The sequence below is a fragment of the Plectropomus leopardus genome, chromosome 10, assembly GCF_008729295.1.
Source record: "Plectropomus leopardus isolate mb chromosome 10, YSFRI_Pleo_2.0, whole genome shotgun sequence".
Lineage (NCBI taxonomy): Eukaryota > Metazoa > Chordata > Actinopteri > Perciformes > Serranidae > Plectropomus > Plectropomus leopardus.
Genome location: NC_056472.1, coordinates 24,674,118 through 24,694,433, shown reverse-complemented (window position 1 = coordinate 24,694,433; position 20,316 = coordinate 24,674,118). Strand labels below are relative to the sequence as shown.

At 43.0% G+C, this 20,316-nt stretch overlaps 1 protein-coding gene across 1 annotated transcript in view; it reads left to right on the top strand.

Moving 5' to 3' along the window:
- si:dkey-100n23.5 (cyclic AMP receptor 4) overlaps positions 1 to 19,408 on the top strand; it is an 86,123-nt gene extending 66,715 nt beyond the window's left edge. The window contains exons 8-9 of the mRNA XM_042494781.1: positions 5,913 to 6,060; positions 15,484 to 19,408. Coding sequence (XP_042350715.1) covers positions 5,913 to 6,060; positions 15,484 to 15,651 — 316 coding nt within the window. The 3' untranslated portion in view covers positions 15,652 to 19,408. The remainder of the gene's footprint in view (positions 1 to 5,912; positions 6,061 to 15,483) is intronic.
- The last annotated feature ends 908 nt before the right edge of the window (positions 19,409 to 20,316 follow it).

The following is a 20,316-nucleotide window of genomic DNA, read 5'->3' as shown; positions in this document are numbered from 1 at the left end:
GGCAGCAGGAGGAAAAAAAAATGAGACGCCAGAAATAGCCCCCCTTCACACAGACCCACTCACTCTCACCGCTGCGCTGTCAGAGAAATACACACACACACACGCACACACGCGCGCGCGCACACACACACACACGCACACACACACACACACACACACACAAACACACATCTACTGCATTTCCTCTCCACCTCACATCCTCGATGCATATATGACCTGGGTTATGCTGTATGCAGACACCTCTGCACACACATGCACGCAGACAGTGATGTGTGTGTTTATGCATGTCCGCATGTGTCCAACTTCCTGCAAGCACATGTATGTGTGTGTGTGTGTGTGTGTGTGTGTGTGTGTGTGTGTGTTTCCTGCGTCTCCAAGGAGGTTGTGTGGGGACTCCTGATTTATTTCACCTTTAATGGGAAGTGAAATGAATGTGAGCAGCAGCTGGTCTGGTCCTCGGAGATACAGCAGTAGGCTAACCCAGAAAATAGGCAGCGTCGCTCTGAAATGGTCCTTACTCCGACAAGTGCCAGGACACGCCGCTCTACGCTCCACTAGCCACACTGTTGGTTTTATTTTAAGCTGCATTTAGGCATTTAGTTGACACTATTACCCAGAATGACTTACAACAGGTAGGCCCCCATTCATTACAAGTTGGTCTCTAACCTTCGGCCAACTGGACTTGAGGTCTCTTTCTTGTCACAACTTCTCAAACAGCAGTTGGGAGGTAAATGGAGACAGATTAGTAGCAAATAAACCTTGTGCTGCAAAAGAGGTAAGAGAGGATTATATCCAGATTTGTGGACGAATCTCCATAATCATCTTCTGTGCTTTTCACCTGCAGTTCTCCCTGGGTTTTAAAGGGAAGTAAAAAAGATCATAATGATGTGCCTGCTCGGTTTGACAAAGTAAAAGTGCCTCTAACCTGTAATTTTTGAAGGACTGGGCAAGAAAGCAAAAATTAAGCAGAACTGAAGCCGTCCAAAGTAATGTCGATGTGTTCGGTCAGTTCATTCAGACAGGCTGTCAAAGGGCAGTGCTTTCTCCTGTGTACATGGACTGGAGCATGTAACCTTTAAATTTACTTGCACCAAAATATTTTTACCTGCACCAAATTCATTTTACTACACAGTTTGATTATTCTGTCTATCTTTATCCGCCCCTCTGCCACAGCAGGGGTTGGATACGACCGAATTTACAGTAATGTACAGTGAAACAGCTTCAGATATGGGAATATTTTGAGCAGCATCTCAAACCCCTTTAACAATGCCTGTTCAAGGCTGTAATATCCCTCCATTATGCCGCCTCACCAAACTGTATCTAAGGTATGATCATGGAATGGAGGTACAGAGTTGTCTCACCTTTAAGCCAGCAAGGACGGAAGTAGCAGCGCCAAATCGACTAGGGCTTCCTCTCGATATTCGAAGACTTGAATCATTAGTCAGATTGTTAGTCGAATGAGATTGCTTCAAGTCAAGCAGTCATTTTTTTCTTTGCAGTGTACATTTGGGGAGGTTTTGGTCCCCTGATTTTGCTGCGGAGTGAGTGCTCTTGACTGTCAAGCTATTCTTTGCAGCTGTGGAAATGCAGGCAGTGGCACAGAGGGAGAGAGAAACTGCACCATAATGTGAAAAAATGATGAATATTTTACTTAAAGCAAGTTAATATGATACAATCTCTCGCTTTTGTGTAATATCTAGTATCTGCAAAAAGTGTTGTGCATTTGTGATCCGTCATTGGCACAGTTAGCCTGTTTACTGTATCACATAAATGCTACCGTAACACTAAACGTCCCATGTAGCCCGTTCAAACTTTGTATGGAAAACAAAACAAATTGTCAAATATTCGCATTTAAAAAGTGGCTAGCAGCAGTCGATCAGAGAAGAACAGCTGTCAAATATTCCTGCAAATTAAGAGCTTCCACGATGCCGGCATGCTGTCTAAAATCACACACTGGAGTGGGATGATGCCGGCGTTGTTTGGGTCCGTGCAAAGAAACAAATGAGGCATAAAGGAGGGATTTAGCAGCGGCTCTAAAGCCCTATCTGTGTGCGAAAAGGTCTACTGTAACCACTTGGGGTAGGTGTGCCCCATCAATTTACACCCTACAGAAAAGTGAAACATTTTTTCTTACCTTTTATTTGTTCTGTTTTGTAGAAGAAGGGGCCTTGTAGCGACCCTGTAGCACAAACTCTGTGTAAAAAGGGCTCCAGCAAATCAAATATGGAATAACTGTCAGTTTTGTGAGTCACGGTAAATGCTTGAGAGTTAGCAGGCCTGCGCACAATATTTGCTGTACCAAGTTCCGTGCACCAGTGCATGTAGAGGTGAGAATTATGTGCACCGCTCAAATTTTATGTGCACTGCTGTGCATATGCACGTGCTTTTTGGAACTCTGCAATCTTGTGTGCATCTGTAAGTACAATAACAAATCACATCTAACCTCCAAGAACAAACAACCAATTACTGCCGGTCAGCTGGTTCTTGTTACCTTTGTGTGGGTTCATTCTTAACACAGGAAGTGGAGTCGGCACCGTTCCACCTCTTTGTTTTATGGATGTAATCAACTATGAGCACCTGGTAGTCTAATCCTGATAGTGACTCAAATGTTGAAGGAATTACACTTGGACACACGGGTGCAGATGAAGAAGAGCTGATGCAGGAAAAAAAAGGATGACCTTGTCGCACATGTGGGCACATTTTGGCTTACAGAGCAAAATCAAGCGTCATGTAAATAGTGCCATAAAATAGTTACGGCTTTGATAATAAACAATAGCGGTTTGTTCCAAACACCTGAAACACAAGTATGTCATATAATATGAAATGTGAATGGCAAGGAAGACTGAAAATTGTAAACTTGACAATTGCATACTCCACACTAAAGGTGTCATTCAGATCTGTTATAAAATTACTTATTTTGAGTGTTGAAACATTAGTGAAACAGAGTCTGTTTTTACTTTGCTGTTGCCTAAAAGTGTCAGTGCTCCATTAGATTGACAAAGACACTATTTCATTTCTAGTTACCAAAATAAATGGTAATTGATCATCATACAGATATTAGGTCTTTTCTCCGAGCCGTAATTCACAGTATTGTCAAATTAATTACAATCTTTGGATGCCATTACACCAAACAAAAGACACCATGGCTGAAATTATTGGTAGCCTTGAACTCAGTGGTAGTGTTAGTTTTTCTTCAGATTAAGATGACATTTCTCATAAATACTAATTTCTCATCTCATCTTCCTGACATTTAGTTTTCAGCTTAAGCCCTTATTGTCAGAAGTTCCCGAATCTCAGCATCTCTCTATTTAGATGTTAGACTGCAAGCTGCTGCTGTCTTTTTCAATGTAATGCAATCAGTGTCTTTCTTTTTTGCCGTGGGTCACTGAAATTCGTACCTTGCACAATGCAGTGTGACTTATTTCCATTTTACAAATAGGCAGCATGGTGGTGACAGGTTAATTGGTGACTCTAAATTGGCCATAGGTGTGAATGAGAGTGTGTGTCAGCCCTGCGATAGTCTGGCGACCTGTCCAGGGTGTACCTGCCTCCCCGCCCAATGACAGCTGGGATAGGCTCCAGCCCCCCCGCAACCTTACGAGGACAATGAATGAATGAAATTCATGTCTGTTTATTTCTTTGCAGCTCTAGAGTAACATTACCTTCACCTCTGAACTTAACATTCAGGTGTTTTTTCTTTTTTTAAGCAAACTTTTGGTGTCATTTTCTTTTCCTTTTAAATGCATGTGTTTCCCTTTGTATTATTCTGTCTTCTCTCTAAATTCAAAATTTATTTTGCGGGTTCATTAACTCAGCATCTCCATGAGTTCTTTTTTTCCTCAACAGCAGTTTGTGACTCACAGGGTGGACAATTGGGCTGCAGATCTGTTAAGAGCTGATCAGATTGTATTGCGATGAATGAGAGGAGCAGCTGCTGTGTAAATGCAAACTTTTACACCCAGCTGAATGAACAGTTAAGTTTCACTTTCAGTGCACCTGATGTTCTGCTGCTCCAGCTATGCCCAGAGTGTGCGCTGCCATCCAAGAGTGTGAAGTAATGAATAACCGAACAACATATATATTTCAACAGCACTCCTAATGAACAGTCAAAATAGAAAAATCTATTTGGGGCAGCAAATGATTTAATAGTGGCAGGATGCCACAAATAAATGAATTTGTGGAAAACCTGGTGCAGATATCTGCACATTCACATTTGGATGCTGTTAGGCACCAGCATAAATTTTGATGCAGGAGCCTTATTTGATGTAGCTTGGCTGGTGTCCCCATAGCAGCACTCAATTTATGGCCCTGAAAATCTGAATATCCTAGAAACATGCTAAAATCCAAGGAATGTCCTAAAATCTTAAAAATGTGCTAAAATCCTAGAAATGTCCTAAAACACTAGAAACATCCTAAAAACGTCCTTAAATCCTAGAAATGTACTAAAATCCATGAAACATCCTGAAATCCTGAAAGCGATCTTGCGTCCTAGAAACGTCTTAAAATTCTAAAAACGTTCTGAATACCTAGAAGCATGTATGGTGCTGCTGATTGGCCCCTGTCATTTTGCAAAAGTGGCCCCAAGGCAAAGCAACTTGAGTAGCCTGTCCCTGCTCTGCAGCCACCCAGGCTTGTTTGTTCGTTTCTGAGTCCAGTGATGTCACACCATTGGCAACACTATTGAGAAGTGATTAATGGGGAGAATAGTTCAAAACACAACAGTTGTGCTGTTACCAAAGATTTGAAGAAAGAAATTATCATTTTAAATAAGTGGAGACGTGTCTCATCCTCAGACTGTCAGTCACGACCAGATGAGTGACTGTGGTGTCTCATGTAACTCCTTGTTACCACAATACAACTGTGGTTCTTTCGCTCAGAGGGTTGGTTTTGTATCTTCCCTCACCACAGGGCACAAGTAGCTTGGGGATGAGTTTCCGGACCAAGAGGTCAACCACCACGGCCACTTAGTTCACTCTGCACACCAAACCAGGGACCACCGCACGCGCGGAAAACGCTCTGAGCTGTGCGCGGTTTGATTCTCTCGCTAATAGATCAATAAAAGACATTAGCGGCGGGCTAACCCGACGAGCAGCGCTAATACAGGGTTAATCCAGGGTTAATGGCTGAGCAGCATCGTTCTCGGAGGCAGCCATTAGTTTGCAGCCACACCACACAATATCAGGTTGTGCTTCTAGTCATGCCCCAGGCTCCCGGAGAAATAGGCAGAGGGTGGGGGGGAGGTAGAGAAGAAAAGAATCGCGGATCGCCCTCATGAGTCAAGATGAAAATGAGATATCCAGACGGATGAAACTGAATGCAAAGAAACAGGAGAGATATCCTAGAAGGGGGTTGTGTGGGAAACGTGCGCGGAATGAAAAGGGAGATAGAGATGGGACGGAGAAATTGTGGTCAGGAGAAGCAGGAAACCGAGATGAGAGAAAGGGGAGAGAAGCAGAGGGCGGGAGTTGAGCGCTACACTTCTCCCTGTCCTTGTAAAGTGCTGCGTGCTGTCGAGGCGGCAGCCAAGAATGTGTCAGCCCAGCCGTCTCACGCTGCCTAATGGGCTCTTAAACGCTGATATAAAGCTCACTCGCTCTTTCGCCCTCCCCCTTTCCTCTCTCTCCCCCCCTCTTTTTCCGCCTCTGCCGCTCGCTCTCATTACCTCTCGTTCTCACCCTGTCCCTCAGTCTGTCACTCACTCGTCCGCTCCCTCGCTTTCTGTCGCTCTGCCTATCAACCTCTCGCTCTCTGTCTTTCCCCTTTTTTTTCTCGTTTCCTGCCTTTCTACTTCCTCTGACTTCTCCTTCAATTACTTCAACCTCGCCCCTGAAGCTCTCTTGCAGGTTGTCTCTTTATTTACAACTTTTTTTTATGGATGAACTCAGTGCTTCTGTCTCTCTCTCCTCCAACAGGCTTCATAATGCCTTCTACCCCAAGGATCCGTCCTTCTCGCTCACCCTGTTGCACGTTTTGTCAGCACCACTACACGGTTTGGCCAATGCTTTCGTCTTTGGCCTGGATAGGGACTGGTGGAGCGTACTGAGCCCCACTGGCCTGCAGGTACAGCAGCTGCACACACATGTATCTACAGCTCCGTTCAGACATGCAAATCACAACGCAAGTGCTTGGAATTTAGCATGCAGATCATGTCTGAATATGCCCCCAAGGTATTTTCCCCTAAAAGTTGCAATGCCATTCTGACCAAGACCTTGTCTGAAATTCTGTATGAGATTAGATTAGGTTCATTTTTTTATTTGATTTATTCATTTCGACCATGTAAAGGAAAAATAGAAATTGTTATACAAAAGCTGACAGACAAAAAAAGGAATATTTACAGACGGTGAAAAACATAAAGCAAAAGAAATCAAACACATGATGACTTAGTTTACATATTCGGAAAAGGAGTGAGAAGAAGTAAAAACTAATCCCACCCCTTCTCCATACAGCAATGAATTTCAATTAACCAGCTTCCTTATTCATTTAAAACTTAAAAAAACACTTAAAATTATTATTTACAGGAAAAAAAGAGGAAAATAAAATCTAAAAATATAAATTAGGCTAAAAGAGTACGTGAATTTCTTTTAGACCTCATATAATTTAGAAATCACTCCCCCACATCTACGTTTATGTGGCACATTCACACAGGATAAGCTAAGTCTGTATTTTACTTTAATTTACTGGCATTATCACCTGGATTTGCAAAGGACTAATATTATCACATGCCCTTTGTGTTTGGGGAAATATGGTATGTAATTTGTGGGGGAATTTTTACCTGAAAAACTGCGGATAAGGCAGATTCACACAGCACTGAGATCACAGAAGACCTCTGCAATTACTACAAATTACCAGAGTCCCCCAGGTAATATTAGTCCCTTGTGAACAATGGTTAAGAAACCACTTGTGCATAAATTTCAAACTATTTCCAGAGAAATATACAGTATGGCATCACTTAAGCAATGGAAACACCATCCCACAATGCAATGCAGTAGTAAAAACATTGTTCATAACAGCTGGCAGCTCTTCAACATCAGAGATGAATAACTTTGGTCATGATTCTGCTGCCTGATGTGCAGTTTTGGAAACATTTTATGAAATTTTGTGGTAGGAGTATCATTACAGATTAATGACATATAATTACTGAGTGTTTTTTTCCAACATGTTTTTGCTGTTTTGTTAGCCATGCTAGTGGCGTGGCTCTAGAGATGTTGGTCGCCCACTTTGATCCAAGCTAGGAATGTCAGTTTCAGTTCATTTTGCTTTCAATTGTTTAACACCCATTAAGCGGTGAATTACTGGATAGCTTTTTAGAAAACAAAACGCGAAATGATATTAAATAAAGAAAAAGGCCTTTCCTTCGCCAGATGAGCAGAGCTGCTAGTGAGCTACCACCTCACCTGGCTGGGGTGGGATGGTAGCAGTGGGCAGTAGGCACTATGTTAACGCATGTTAACACATCCGACGTTCGGCCCGGCATTGACCAACGGCTGCAGGCAACTTGGTGTGTCAGGGCTCGAAGACAAGGTATGTGTGTTGGTGTTGTTTTACCGCTGTAAGTTCTGTGAATAGAAAGACAACCAATTTGCTAATGCACATTCAGCCCAGATGTGCTTTTTCCAGAAAGATAAAAGGTTTGGAACAAATGTTGAATGTTTAAATGCTGGCGTAAGTGGAATTAATTGTAACACTCTGCCTAATGCACAAGTTTTTATTTTTATTATTCTATTTGCTCAAAATAAATGAGAAGAAAAATATCCCTGCTGTACCGAACTGTGACTCCTAAAGTGGAGAAAGGTCAGTACCATGTCTTTTGTGTACCGTTACACCCCTACAAATCAGGTCTGTCTTTAATGAGGTGGTCAATTAAGGTTTCAAAGTAATGCTGTAACAACAAAGTATCTGGTGAAGACAGGGTATCAAAGGCATTAGCAGTCGGAGCAACCATTTCATACTGATGAACGGCTGACACAAGTAGTCGACTCACAGAAAATTAATTGGCAACAAACCAAAGCCAAAAATCCAGTGATGTGAATATTGCTGATTTTCTTAGTTTCATGTGATCTGAAGCTGAATATCTTTGCGTTTTGGACTTTTGGTCATTTAAATATGTTGACTTCGACTCTTGGAAATTGTGATGGCCATTTTTCACTATTTTCCGACCGTTCATAGATTAAGCGATTAATCAGCTTAATCGGTGATAAAAACCACTAGTAGTTGTAGCCCTTAAAATATTTCTGATTTATATATTTTATAATCACTGTGTAAAAATAAGGAGTTTATGCAAGCCTAATGCTGCTTATGAGTTTAAGTTAACTGATGTAATAATCCTGCAAAAACTCTTTTTGTTAACCAAGTTTATAGCCTTCTCCCAAGTTCCTCGCTGCTGAATTTGTAATTAGACTACTTAACTTTCCAAATTGACTGGTACCATCTGTCACAGGTGTTCACAAATCACCTACACAGGAAATAATTGTTGGGTCTGATACCAAAATCCTCATATTTAAAGAGTGAAATTACAAATCGTTAAAACTTTCATTTTTTATGGCTTTCACAAATCAAGCTTTTAGGGAAATGTAATGAGGACGAAATTACCACACGGATGATGTTTTTATATTTGAACCACAAACCTCATTGGATGCATTTCAATAAACACCACAATCAATACAGTTCTCCACAGATTTGTCTCAATCTGCAAACATTGACAGTATCTGCGGATATGAGCCAGAGCTGATATTGAACCGCAAAGAGAAAAAGAGTCTCTGTGGTCTTCGTTCACGCGTGTACACACACACACACATTGTCACCTACTCAGTGTCACCAACCGCGCTGATAGCGGGTCATGAGCACAATGTGGAAGACTGGAATGTGTGGTATGACCTTCAACCCAAATGTCAATGTTGCACTGTGGTGAGTTGGGAGAGAGGAGTGAAATGGAATCTCAATGTGTTCGTAAATCACAGAGAGAGCGCTGTTTGTGTGTGTCGGGGAGAGAGAGACAGCAAGAGAAGGTGAGAACGGAGACGATACACAGAGAGAGAGAGGGAGAGAGAGACAGGCGGCGTGTGTGTTCGTGCTCTATCGTGACTAACAGCCGGTTGTTATTCATCTTGGCATGCGACTCCCAGCAGCCCCCACACATCAGGTGTGAGATTGGCGGGGGAGAGGAGGGGTAAAGGAGAGAAGGAGGTGGCGGAGGGGGGTTGCAACGGCGTTAAAGCATTCCTCCCTCAACGCAACAAATCTGTGCTTACGTACCAGACACCCACCCCACCTCTACAAACCCTGCCTCTCTCTCTCGCTCTGTCTCTCTGTCTCTCGTGCTGTTCGCCTGCGGTGCATTCACATGCGTTTAAAGGGATTGGCTCAGGTCTTAATACGCTACTCCTTTGGCTTATACACGCTAAAAGAGTTGTCGGTCCCTGCTCACTGCACTCACCATTAAAGGGAATGCTGGTGGTTTTCAGCCTGGACCCGTTTTTCCTGGTTTGTATGTCAAAGTAAACAATTTTTGAAATTGCTCAAGTATTGAGCAAAAGTGCTACAAGCGGCAGCAGTGCACCACATGGGGCAGGTGTCCCCCATCAAGTGCTTTTTTTTCACTAACAGGTTCAGATTATTATTATGGCCGCAGATACAGTTGCTGTTAACTACGCCTACGCATGATGGCTGCCACGTGTCCCCTGCATTGGTTCAGCACGTCGGCTGTGCGCATCCTCAAAAACTAGTGCGACGTGGACACGTGATGCAGTAGGTATATCAACAGCAGGGGCAGTGTAGAAGCAGAGCAAATGTGACCAGGGATTACTTTTTACATTATGTTATTACACATTGTCCCAACGGACTTGATTTAGAGGCCTCACATACTACCGACGTTTTCTCCGCTGTGACCTTTTCTGCCTTGATCTCAGCATTAACACGATAGTAACCTCCTCAAGTGTTTCCATGTCTGTTGATTACATGCCACACATCCAGTAGTTGTTACTTTCAGTAACACACATTGTGTATAGGTAAGTTTATATGCAAAAATGCTCATGACGTAGCCGCACGCAGCCGGACGAATATGCAAAATTAAACAGCAAGTATACCTGCAGCCTATGAGAGTCTTGCAGCATTAGGTAAAGGAGCCTTCGGAGAAATTAAGCGTTTTTTCACCATTCTATTTTGTGTCCAAATCTCGTCCAGGGAGAAGTGTCATTCTGAAATCTCGCTGACTGTGCACACATTGTTAACATGGAGAAAATAGAGAACTCGATAAAGCATTGGAGGTGGGGCCCCGTTCATTCCTGGAAGCTGCTCAGTGGCGCATAAAGCCAAAATGGTTCAACTGCTGTGTGGAAAAATTACTCAGATGATCGGCGCTGCTTCCGCACTGTGTGACCCACAGAGCGGGCACACGACAGACTTCCATCAGCTGAGATGACTACTTCCGGTTTAGTACCCCTTAAACTTGAATGGGATAAAATTATTCAGTCATGCTGCTCTTCTAAACTTTGCAAATGTCATCAGACAGAATTGATCAAATAATGAAAGAATTCATTTCGTGGGCGTTGTGATGCTCAAAAAAATGTGTCCACTGATTTACAGACCTCTCCTTCACTGTGTGAGTCAATGGGAAAAAGTCTTTTTTGTGCCGCAGGGCATCATGTGATGGTGTAATTACACTGTTCGGCCAATAAAAAAAATTTTTTTCAAAGCCCGATGCACTCCCTGGGGGCCTGACTCAAGCACAACAAACTCTTACCAGTGCTCCTCTCTCTCCAACTCACTCACGTTTTGACAATTTTCTTTCTGAAACAAGTCACCTGTTGTGAGATTTTAGAACGAGACTTTTCCTTTAATAAGACTCGGACACAAAACAGCACAAGTCAAAGGAAGAAAAACGTCTCATTTCTTTGTAGGGTCCTTTTCTTAACGTTGTCAGACACTCATAATAACAATCGGAACCTGTCAGTGGCAAAAACAAGCACTTGTGATAAACTTAAATTGTTGGTGTGAACGTGCCGAGTGGTTACATTGTAGCCTTTTTTCCCGCTTCCAGCAGCCGCCCTCTGTCTCAGCACTGGACCAGTCTTCTTTCTCGTGTGGGTACTTCTTTATCACTGCTATGGCTTTCTTTGGTGCTAAATAGTGCTCCCCATATATTGCTGTTTTTCTATGCAACGGCTCCCAGTCTATGTTTTCTGCCTCCTTGATGCCCCGTTATCATAATACTCTCAGTAACAGTTCCACCTTGTTGTTGGTAAAGAAATTTCTTATCTGAATTTTTCTCTATCTTTGTAGAATCTTCTGCACAATCTGCTTTCTGTTTACACCAGCACGCGTGTGCCCATTGTATGATCATATGATAAATGTTTTCCGACATGTTAGTATGGACGATGATTAATTCTAAAACGGTGGTAAAATGTTTGTGTGTACAGAGTGTTTTTATTTTGAAATGACATTCTAAGTTGCGGCGTATATATTTAAGAGCTTGGGATGGACTGATATACACAAGTATGTAAATGCTTATGTGTCCATATGTAAATGTGAAAGTAAGTGAGCATATGTGGATATAAAAGTATTATATATTTGTTTTTTTACTTTTAACAAAAAAGGAGGATTGTATTTTTGAAGCTGTAGTTGTAAAAGTCACCAAAAAAAGGTAAAAAAAAAAAAAAAAAGACATTTCAAGGTAAACGTATGTTAGTTTGGACGTAGCCGAAGAGGGGGACTAGAGTGTCGACTTTGAAAACCTCTGGTTAATAGTCTATGGAGATTACCTTGATATTGTTTTGCCTTTTTTCTGGAGTAGAAGAAACAGCTCATCAGTCAAAGCTTTGTAGACAGAACTAAAAACATGGATGTGATTTTTATTAGCTGTGAGAAACAACCTAAACTTAAATTCTGTAAACACAGTATAGTTATATTATTCACTCCAGACTGGTTGGGGAACAAAAGGGCACCCCAAACTCCAAGGGTGTTCACCACTGATGAAGTTATAGAAAATAAAAAGACATTGAAGCCAATTGTGGTGGCCAGTAAAAACAAAAAGTTATTCTCATTTACACAGTAGACTAACATGTTTCCGAATTATAGCAGTTGACTTTTTCACATAAAAAAAAAGCTTCATACTCCCACACACTTGTCTCCGCTTTTTCTGTTCGGTCAGACAGTGACCTTCAAGACCAGTTCGCTTAACTGCCAGTTATATTTCATACTCGGCGGACTACAAACATGAGTGAATGGTTTGGAGGAAGAGTCTAAAAATAGTGCCGTTTTCTTTTTATTGAATAGAGGATCTTGAAAGTTTAAATCAAACCAGAGTTGCCCGCCCGCCCTTTTTGTTGCTGTGCTAAAATGCCGTCAGCAGTCTGAGTTACTGCTGCTAAAACTTGCACACAATCTCCTCTGATTACTGACCTGCTGCATGTTTAGAGGGATTTTACAATAACCAGGTTGCTGCAGTGTACACAAACGTGTCGTCTAATTAACCTGCGTAACCAGATTTCTGTCAGTAACCTGGTTTCTTGCATACATGTAAACTGTCTCTGCCTCGAATCTCTCGCTTTATCTCGTCCTCCGTTGTTTTTCTTCTCTTCCGCGGCACTCTTCGACTCCTCTCCTACCTCTCTCTCTATCTCTCTGTACTATATGCGCGTCTGTTCCCATGCCTCTTCTGTTCCCCGTTACAGCATCTCTGGCATTTATCTCTCTTACATTATTTCTGCTGCTCTCCTTTGTGTAGTGTCTCCCTCCCACCTGTGAACACCCCCCCTCCACTCTTCTCTGATATTGATCTGCATTCTAGCCATACAGCTCGAACCGCCTGTGGCTCTGCAATGAGCTCACCTCTCACTTCTTCTTCTTCTTCTTCAGTGTGTATGCGAGTGTGCGTGCAGGAAAAAAGCAATCCCCATATGTCTCAGTATCGCCGCAGTCTTTAGAGTACATCCACATGAAGCAAGCTTATTTTGAAAATGCTGTTAATGTGTGAAAACGATGCGTCTCCGTGTCGTTTTTGTAAAGAGCGCCTTTTTGTCGCCCTATTTTGGCGAGTAAACATTAAACCTGTGCGTCACATGCATTCAGGAGTAGGTGACACAGCCTTGTTTCTCTGCTGAGTCTAAGCTTTACAAACATTTCACCCCTTTTGCTCTCACTGATCATCACCTATACCAAAGAGATAATAGCAGACGAGGTGTCCATTATCAGGAATTAATGGATGACAGGGAGGCCATTAATTCCTGATTATAAGCACATTTAAGGACATTACCCAGCTGATACCATGGCCATTATGGTCATTAAATAAATTGACACCAATCATTGATGTTTTCATGCGTTGGCAAAGCAAAATCTGAAGTTTTCACAAGCCATAACTTAATTTCCCTGGAAATACCTGAGGGTTTAATCATTACCATCCCATAAGGTTCGTATGCGACAGAAACATTATGCACTACTCCTGTAAACACGACGAACCTTAGATATGACTAGGCAACAGGAGATAATTGTAGTCCATAAAGCTCATAGAAACGGGCCCCCAGGAAGTGTGCTGGGCTTTGAAGTCAGTTTTACATGGTGAAAAACCATGTAGCTGCAACCGCCAAGTCCATCATGTGATGCCATTAGAGTAAAAAGACTTTTTCTTATAGATTTATGGGCATTTTTTCTATTGTCACTTTTGGCCATGCTGAGTCAAACCATGCCGCGCCAATTTGCGTTTCCGTTGGAGTGGAATGAATGGTGTCTTTTTAGCACGCCAAGTCGCACAGAACCACGCCAAAGTTGCACATTCGCTGTTGTAGGGCCGAAAGGATGTCCAACTGGCTCCAAGTGAGAAGCAGTGACATATCTCCGACCGCAGCCAACCCCCACCGACCCCTCTTCTTCTCATGAAACAAGCTTGTGCGTGACAAGACTCAACTTTGTCTGTGCAGGAGACCAGAGAGAGCGATGTTTTTAAAGTCTCTGTGTTTTCAGCTCTCAGCACTTTGAAGCTTCTAACTACATCTGTGTCATTTAGTTTCTCTCCCGTGTCTTGTTTGTACATTAGATATCTGCTTTATTATATTATTTCATGTTCGCTTTTCGTCGTATAGGAGTCTGTTAAGTTACTTAGGGTGAAAACCCACCATTTTCTCATTTTGCTGCCTATTTTGCTGCTTCACAAAAAAAGCTTTTACATAACAACATAAACTACTGCCAGCTGTAGTTATCAGAATCCTGCTGTTATTTTTGTTACAGTAAAGTAATTCAACAGTATAATACCAGTATTTTACAGTAAATTTTGAGGTTTACAGTGTAATATTGGCTCTAAAAAATTTTCACTGAGACAAATGTTCCTGTAAAATTACGGTATACTACCGGCAGCTGTAGTTGCCAATTACAATGTCACTACTATAAATTGCCTTGAAAGTATATTACCATTAAATTTGTTACTGTATTCTACTGAAGAATGTGAGATTTACAGTGCCATATTGGATCCAAAAAGTGTAAAGATTAAGTTAATTACAAAATTTTCAAAAAACTACATTACTGTGAGAAGTTAGCGTATTTTTGCAGCATTTTGTTGATTTTTATTGCGAAAAATACAGGAAATTAAAGGCGTTTATCAGAGAAATTGTAGAACTGTGGATCAGCCCTCTACTTTAAACATCATTTAAGACAAGCCATCATCAGTTAAAGACACCTTTAAGCAGGTAGCCCTGTTATAATGGTGACACAAATCCCTGACACGCTGGGCTCAGGAGCCAAACCAAACTATGCCAAGCCAGCCCATGAGTGTGATAAAGGGTATTAAATAGTCAAAGAGACTTTTTTGGCTTCATGCGCCACCAAGACACTTTTACAGAAATCAACAGTATACTGCCTTTAACGCTGTGTCCAGTTCACTTTGTACATCCATACACAGAACCCTTTAGGGTTCGGTTTGGAGCCAGGAAGCCAACATTATGCTAGTAAGAGTAAAAGTCAAGTTAATAATCCGTTATTAGAATTTGACAGTATGTTTAACAGCAAGACTAGCCAGCTATCATTCAGTGTAATGGTTCCCAAATTGACATGAAAATTTTCAAGTACAAACGATTCGGCATGTGTAACGTTGCTGTCGGCTGCAGCCTGAAGTAGCGAGTTGAATATCGAATGGCCTGCAGTTAGGTACAGGCTGATACCATGAAGCCAACGCATTAATGTAGAACAGGGAACAAACAGTCTTATATCGTGGTGTGCAGCTCCAGGATTGTATTTGGTTCAGTTCATGTTGAGCGGCAGCCTGTGGTGCCTGTAGAGTTTATGCCCGTGTGTGTGAATGTTTTCACATTTTTCTAGTAGACTGTTCTCGAGTGTTAAACAGCGGCTTAGTGCGATTGGATGGCTACAACGAAGAGAAAAAGATAAATCTTCCGTTTTTGCCGGTTTAGTGTCCTCATACACCAGTGCAAACAGATTGTGTTCATTTAAAACTCTTTGTGTGTGTGTGTGTGTGTGTGTGTGTGTGTTCCTGTTTTCTAGCTGGCTCTGCAGTCGCGGCTGTGTGACAGGACTCGGATTGGAGAGTACCACCCCGGGGCGGTGCGCTACACACAGGCTGACCTGGTCGACCTCAGCGATGACGACGACGATGACACCAACGTGCTCTTCTACTCCCCTGACATGACCCTGAAAGACCGAGGGCCCTGAGAGAGAGAGGGAGAGACAAAAGAGCTGGAGAGAAGGAGCACGAAGGAGGGTCACAGCCAGAGAGAGACGCAGCGGATTAGAAACTGAGAGGCAGGAACAAGAGGTAGGGAGGGAATGGAAGGGAAGATTGGGGGGACAGTCAGGCAGATAGAAGGCGGAGATGAGCTGTCAGGTTCCATTATTAATCCCCATCCTTTACTATTTAATATCCTAAAGACACACACACACATACTGAGCAGGGCTGCAGCTCCCCGCAATTCTACCACGAGAGAGGAGCGAGAGAGGAGCGGCTCTAAATATCCTCCTAATGTTAAAGGCATCTGCTGCGTCCCAAAGGTCTTAAAACGATTTCCCCTCTCTGCACTGCCTTCTTGACTCCTGCATTCTGCAGCGTTTTGGCATACCACAAAAATGAAAGGGAAAAAAAACCATAAAGAACGGCTGAAAGGCAATCATAACAAGGTGTAAGTTTAGCATTCGCAGCAATTACCTTTTCACTTCTCTGCAGGGGACGAGGTGAAAAGCAGGCCTTTTTAAAAGCACCCTGTGTGTCAGACGTGAAAGCGTTTACTCTGAGATTGATCCTGGTTTTCAACAATTTTCTTCCCGATAGGGGGGGAGGAGGAAATACAGGAGGGGTGGTTTAGAAACAGTGAAGATGACTTGGTAGGGCAAATAAGTCCCAAAGGAGTGTCTCCTTTCTCAGACAGTATTTGTTTTTTTTCTCTTTGCGTATGGCGTTACTGTTGTTGCAACTTCTGCGCAAGTAATCCTTTTGAAAGGTTGCTTTTTGTATTTTTATGGAATACTACATTTGTTTGTTATACTATATTTATCATGTACTGTTTATATTTAAGTGTACACTCTATTTTTGTACGTGCCTCGGACTGGAATGTGAAATTTGGTCCAAACATGCTGCTTTCATGTGATATTTGAGCAGATTCGATACATGAAGCCTTATGAACAACAACAACAACAAAAAAAGCTTTTCGTCAACACAAACACACAACCCAGATATTTCCCCTCTCTGTTTTAAACAAATTCCGCCCATATAACCCTCTTTAAACGAAATATCTTTGTACACACCACAATGCAAAAATGACTGCAAACGTTTGCCATGTTAGCTATCTTCAGCAGTCTCATTGCGAAGATAGTAGGCTAAAGTTACCTTTTTCAAAATGACGACTGAAAATCTCATCACTGTTGATTCCCCTTTGATATAAATATAAAGGAACTCACTCAACAATAAGAGTAATGCTCTGGACATGCAAGGGTGCAGCAGTACTAACTTTAAAGGAACAGTGTTTAAGATTTAGTGGGAATTAGTGGCATCTAATGGTGAGGATTGTGAATTGCAACCAGCTGAAACTTCTCTGGGTTAGGGTTCCTTCAGTGTCCTATTACTATGTTTAAAAGGGATTGTGTTTACTGTGTTTATGAGAAGTGACCTTATGAAATTCACCCTTATGTGCGTTCCATTTGAATGCAGCATTTGTTGAGGAGGTTTTTACCAGGAGCCGAAATATCCACTGAGGTCCCTCTCTCTCCAAAGAAGCAGACCAAGTAATTTATACTGGTAAAAACACTGAACAAAGCATGTTAAAAAAAAACCAAAATGTAAGTGTTTTTGCGACATTCTCGTCGCTGAGGGGCTGTTAACCATGGTGACTAGCGCAAAAATGCACATAGTCCTAACTAGAGCCAGTGGTTGGTTTATCTGTTCTCGACTACTGCAGAAACATGGCAGTTCCCATAATGAGGACCCGTTCCATATGTAGAACATAGTAATTGTTATTTTCAAGTGATTATACGTGAAAGATTATAACAGTTACTATGTTCTGTTTCTGCCAATATATCCCCCTAAATCCTACATCTCTGGACCTTCAGGTTTAAAGTAAACATTACAACATGCAGTGCTGATAAAACATAAACAAAGCACTAGTCCGCCTTGCAAATTTGCAAATCCTAAAATTGGCAATGGAATGGCTTTCCTTACTCTGCCTCTGATTGGCTTACCCTGAAATTCTTGCCCAATCCAAAACCAGTCCCACTCCTCTTGCCTAAACCTGTCCAGTACAACCAACAAAGGCAACAAGATCTAGCCAATCACAGGGAGAGTAGGGTGGGACATTTCTTTTCTAGGGTCATAGATGTATTAAGAGAACTGGATACAGCATTGGCGACGGGGCCCCATTCTTTACTAGCTGCTCAGTAGCTCATGAAGCAAAAAAAAGCTCTATTTTCGCGGTATGACCCGGATCTTCTGCATTATGGGGCCGAAAAGAGGATGAGCATTAGACACTTATGGCAGCTGAAGGCGACCTAGTGACAAACTTCTTTTGGACAAACAGCAAACTTCCGGATTAGCAGTCTGCTAACTTGAATGCGGATAAAATCATTTAACCTTGTGGCTCTAGACTTTTCAAATGTTATCGGACTGAACAGATCAAATCCTAACTGTTCTGGGCCCTAAGGCAACATGTTAGGGACCTCGAAGATGTTATTCCACTTTTGGCCACTATGTAAAATTTGCTTCAAGGCCTTGCATGTGGGGGTTTGGCAAGGATTTGCCAAGGATGTATTATAGGAAGTCTGGATACTACGATGGAGGCTTAGGCGTCATTCATTTCTTTGAGAGCTGCTCATTGGTGTATGGAGCGGGAAAAAAAGCAGCTCTTTTTCCAGGTATAAAATACCCGGATCTACTGGCCCATAAGGCATGCGCATTAGAGACTTATAGCTGCCGAGTGTTCCCGAGGAGCTAAATTCGGCTGGCGGACCGACTGACTTACGGCGCAGTGCTTCGCTACCTTGAATGGCGATCTAAAAAATGTAATCTTGCGGCTATCTAGATTAAATCTAGATAGTGAAATGAGTCGTTTTGCGGGGGGTTGACCCTCACAAAGAAATATTTACGGATTTACAGACATCTCTTTCCCGATGAAGTCTTTCTGTGCCAGAGTGCGTCACCTTACGGTGTAATTCCACTTTTGGCCACTATGTAAAATTTGCATCAGAGCTATGGGGCACTTCCTGAAGGCTTGACTAGGATTTGCAAATTTGCATCAGCCATTGTTGCAGTTATTGTCTCTGGCCATGCTGAGTACACAAAGCAACATTTGAGGTACACAAACTGATGAGTTGACATCATCGTTTCTCAAACGCTCTGTTGCACGTGTCGACCTCAGAGTTACAATTAAAATATGTCAGTTTTAGTGACCTAAAACACAGTTTACATGTAGACGAGAGGCCAAAACACAGAGGAAATATTTTCAGTATCTGTATACTTGTAGACACCTGTCAAAACAGGGTGGAAACGATGACACACACTGCACAGCGACAGCCCTTTGATGGTTCATCACCTCGTGGCCCTTGTCAGCGGCGCTGAGGGGACGAAGCTGAGGTGTGATTGGCAGGATAATAGAGTCGCTTTATATTCAACCTCAGCCCCATTTGGTTTTCCCTACATCGAGGTGGTTTCATCAGAGTCTGTGCGAGCTGCCGGCTGTCAGCTGCCTCTCTGACACGTTGAACTAATGAACCGACACTTGACCCTTTTTACCCTTGAGTTGTTGAACTTTTCTGCCTGGCGTCAGTGACACCAGAGTGAAACTTTGAGGTTTACAGAGCCTCACCACCAACACTGAAACACACACACACACGCACGTGCCCCTACCCCTCTTTTGGCACTGTTGCTGGTTTTACTTGACTGTGCACTCCATCAAATAAATGAGCAGGAGAGACATTTCATAACAAAGCTGAGACTGGGCGTGTTTATTTCATATTCACATTGATGCAATCCCTCATTCCCTCGTGCCACTTCCCTGCCTCCTGTGAAGTGTCCGTGTGTGTGAGCGTGCGTGCGTTCAGACCTCTTTTAGTCCTCGGCTGCTTAAATAATGGATATTAATTATTGGTCGGACCCTGCTGCCCCCTGCCGTGTCTCCAAATCTGGTTAACTGGATTTTGATTAATGAAATACGCGCGCCATGTCCTCCAGAAAAACCACACTTTTCCCTCCACGCACCTTCACGGCTCTCCCGCAGACGCTTGAACGTCTCGAGCCCCGCACCCTCATACAGAGAGCGAATCTCCCTGTCACGCAACAAGAATTATTGCACCCCCCCCCCCCCCCCATATCGTCGCATGCGCCGTAATTGGATACAATTTAACACCCGCGGCCCACGGGCATGTCGGCAGGCGCACTGCCTACTATTAGCTCGCCTCGCCACCCTATCATTTGTCAGATCTGTGTTTGTGCGCTCCTGGTGCCTCTCTCTGTGTCTCTCTCTCTCTCCGTCTCTGTGTGTGTGTGTGTGTGTGTGTGTGTGTGTGTGTGTGTGTGTGTGTGTGTTTGCGCACGTGCATGTGGCTCGAGAAACCGGAGCCATTGTTGGAGTCCGGCCATGACCTAGCTGTGACGCACAGAGAGAGAGGAAGAGAGAGGGAGAGAGAGGCGACAGCAGCAGCAGCCCAGACGCTGAAAAACAAGCCGAGCTCTGATCACCTCGGAGCGATAGCGAGGCCCCGGTGGGTGTTTGTCGCTCCTCCGCTTCCAACGGGAGCCTCGTCTGCTGTTTATTAGAGCCCCAGCAGTATTTACAGGCGGGATGTGGTGGAGGGTATAACCCCTCCTAAACTCTGCTCTCCCGCCACTGACAGTAA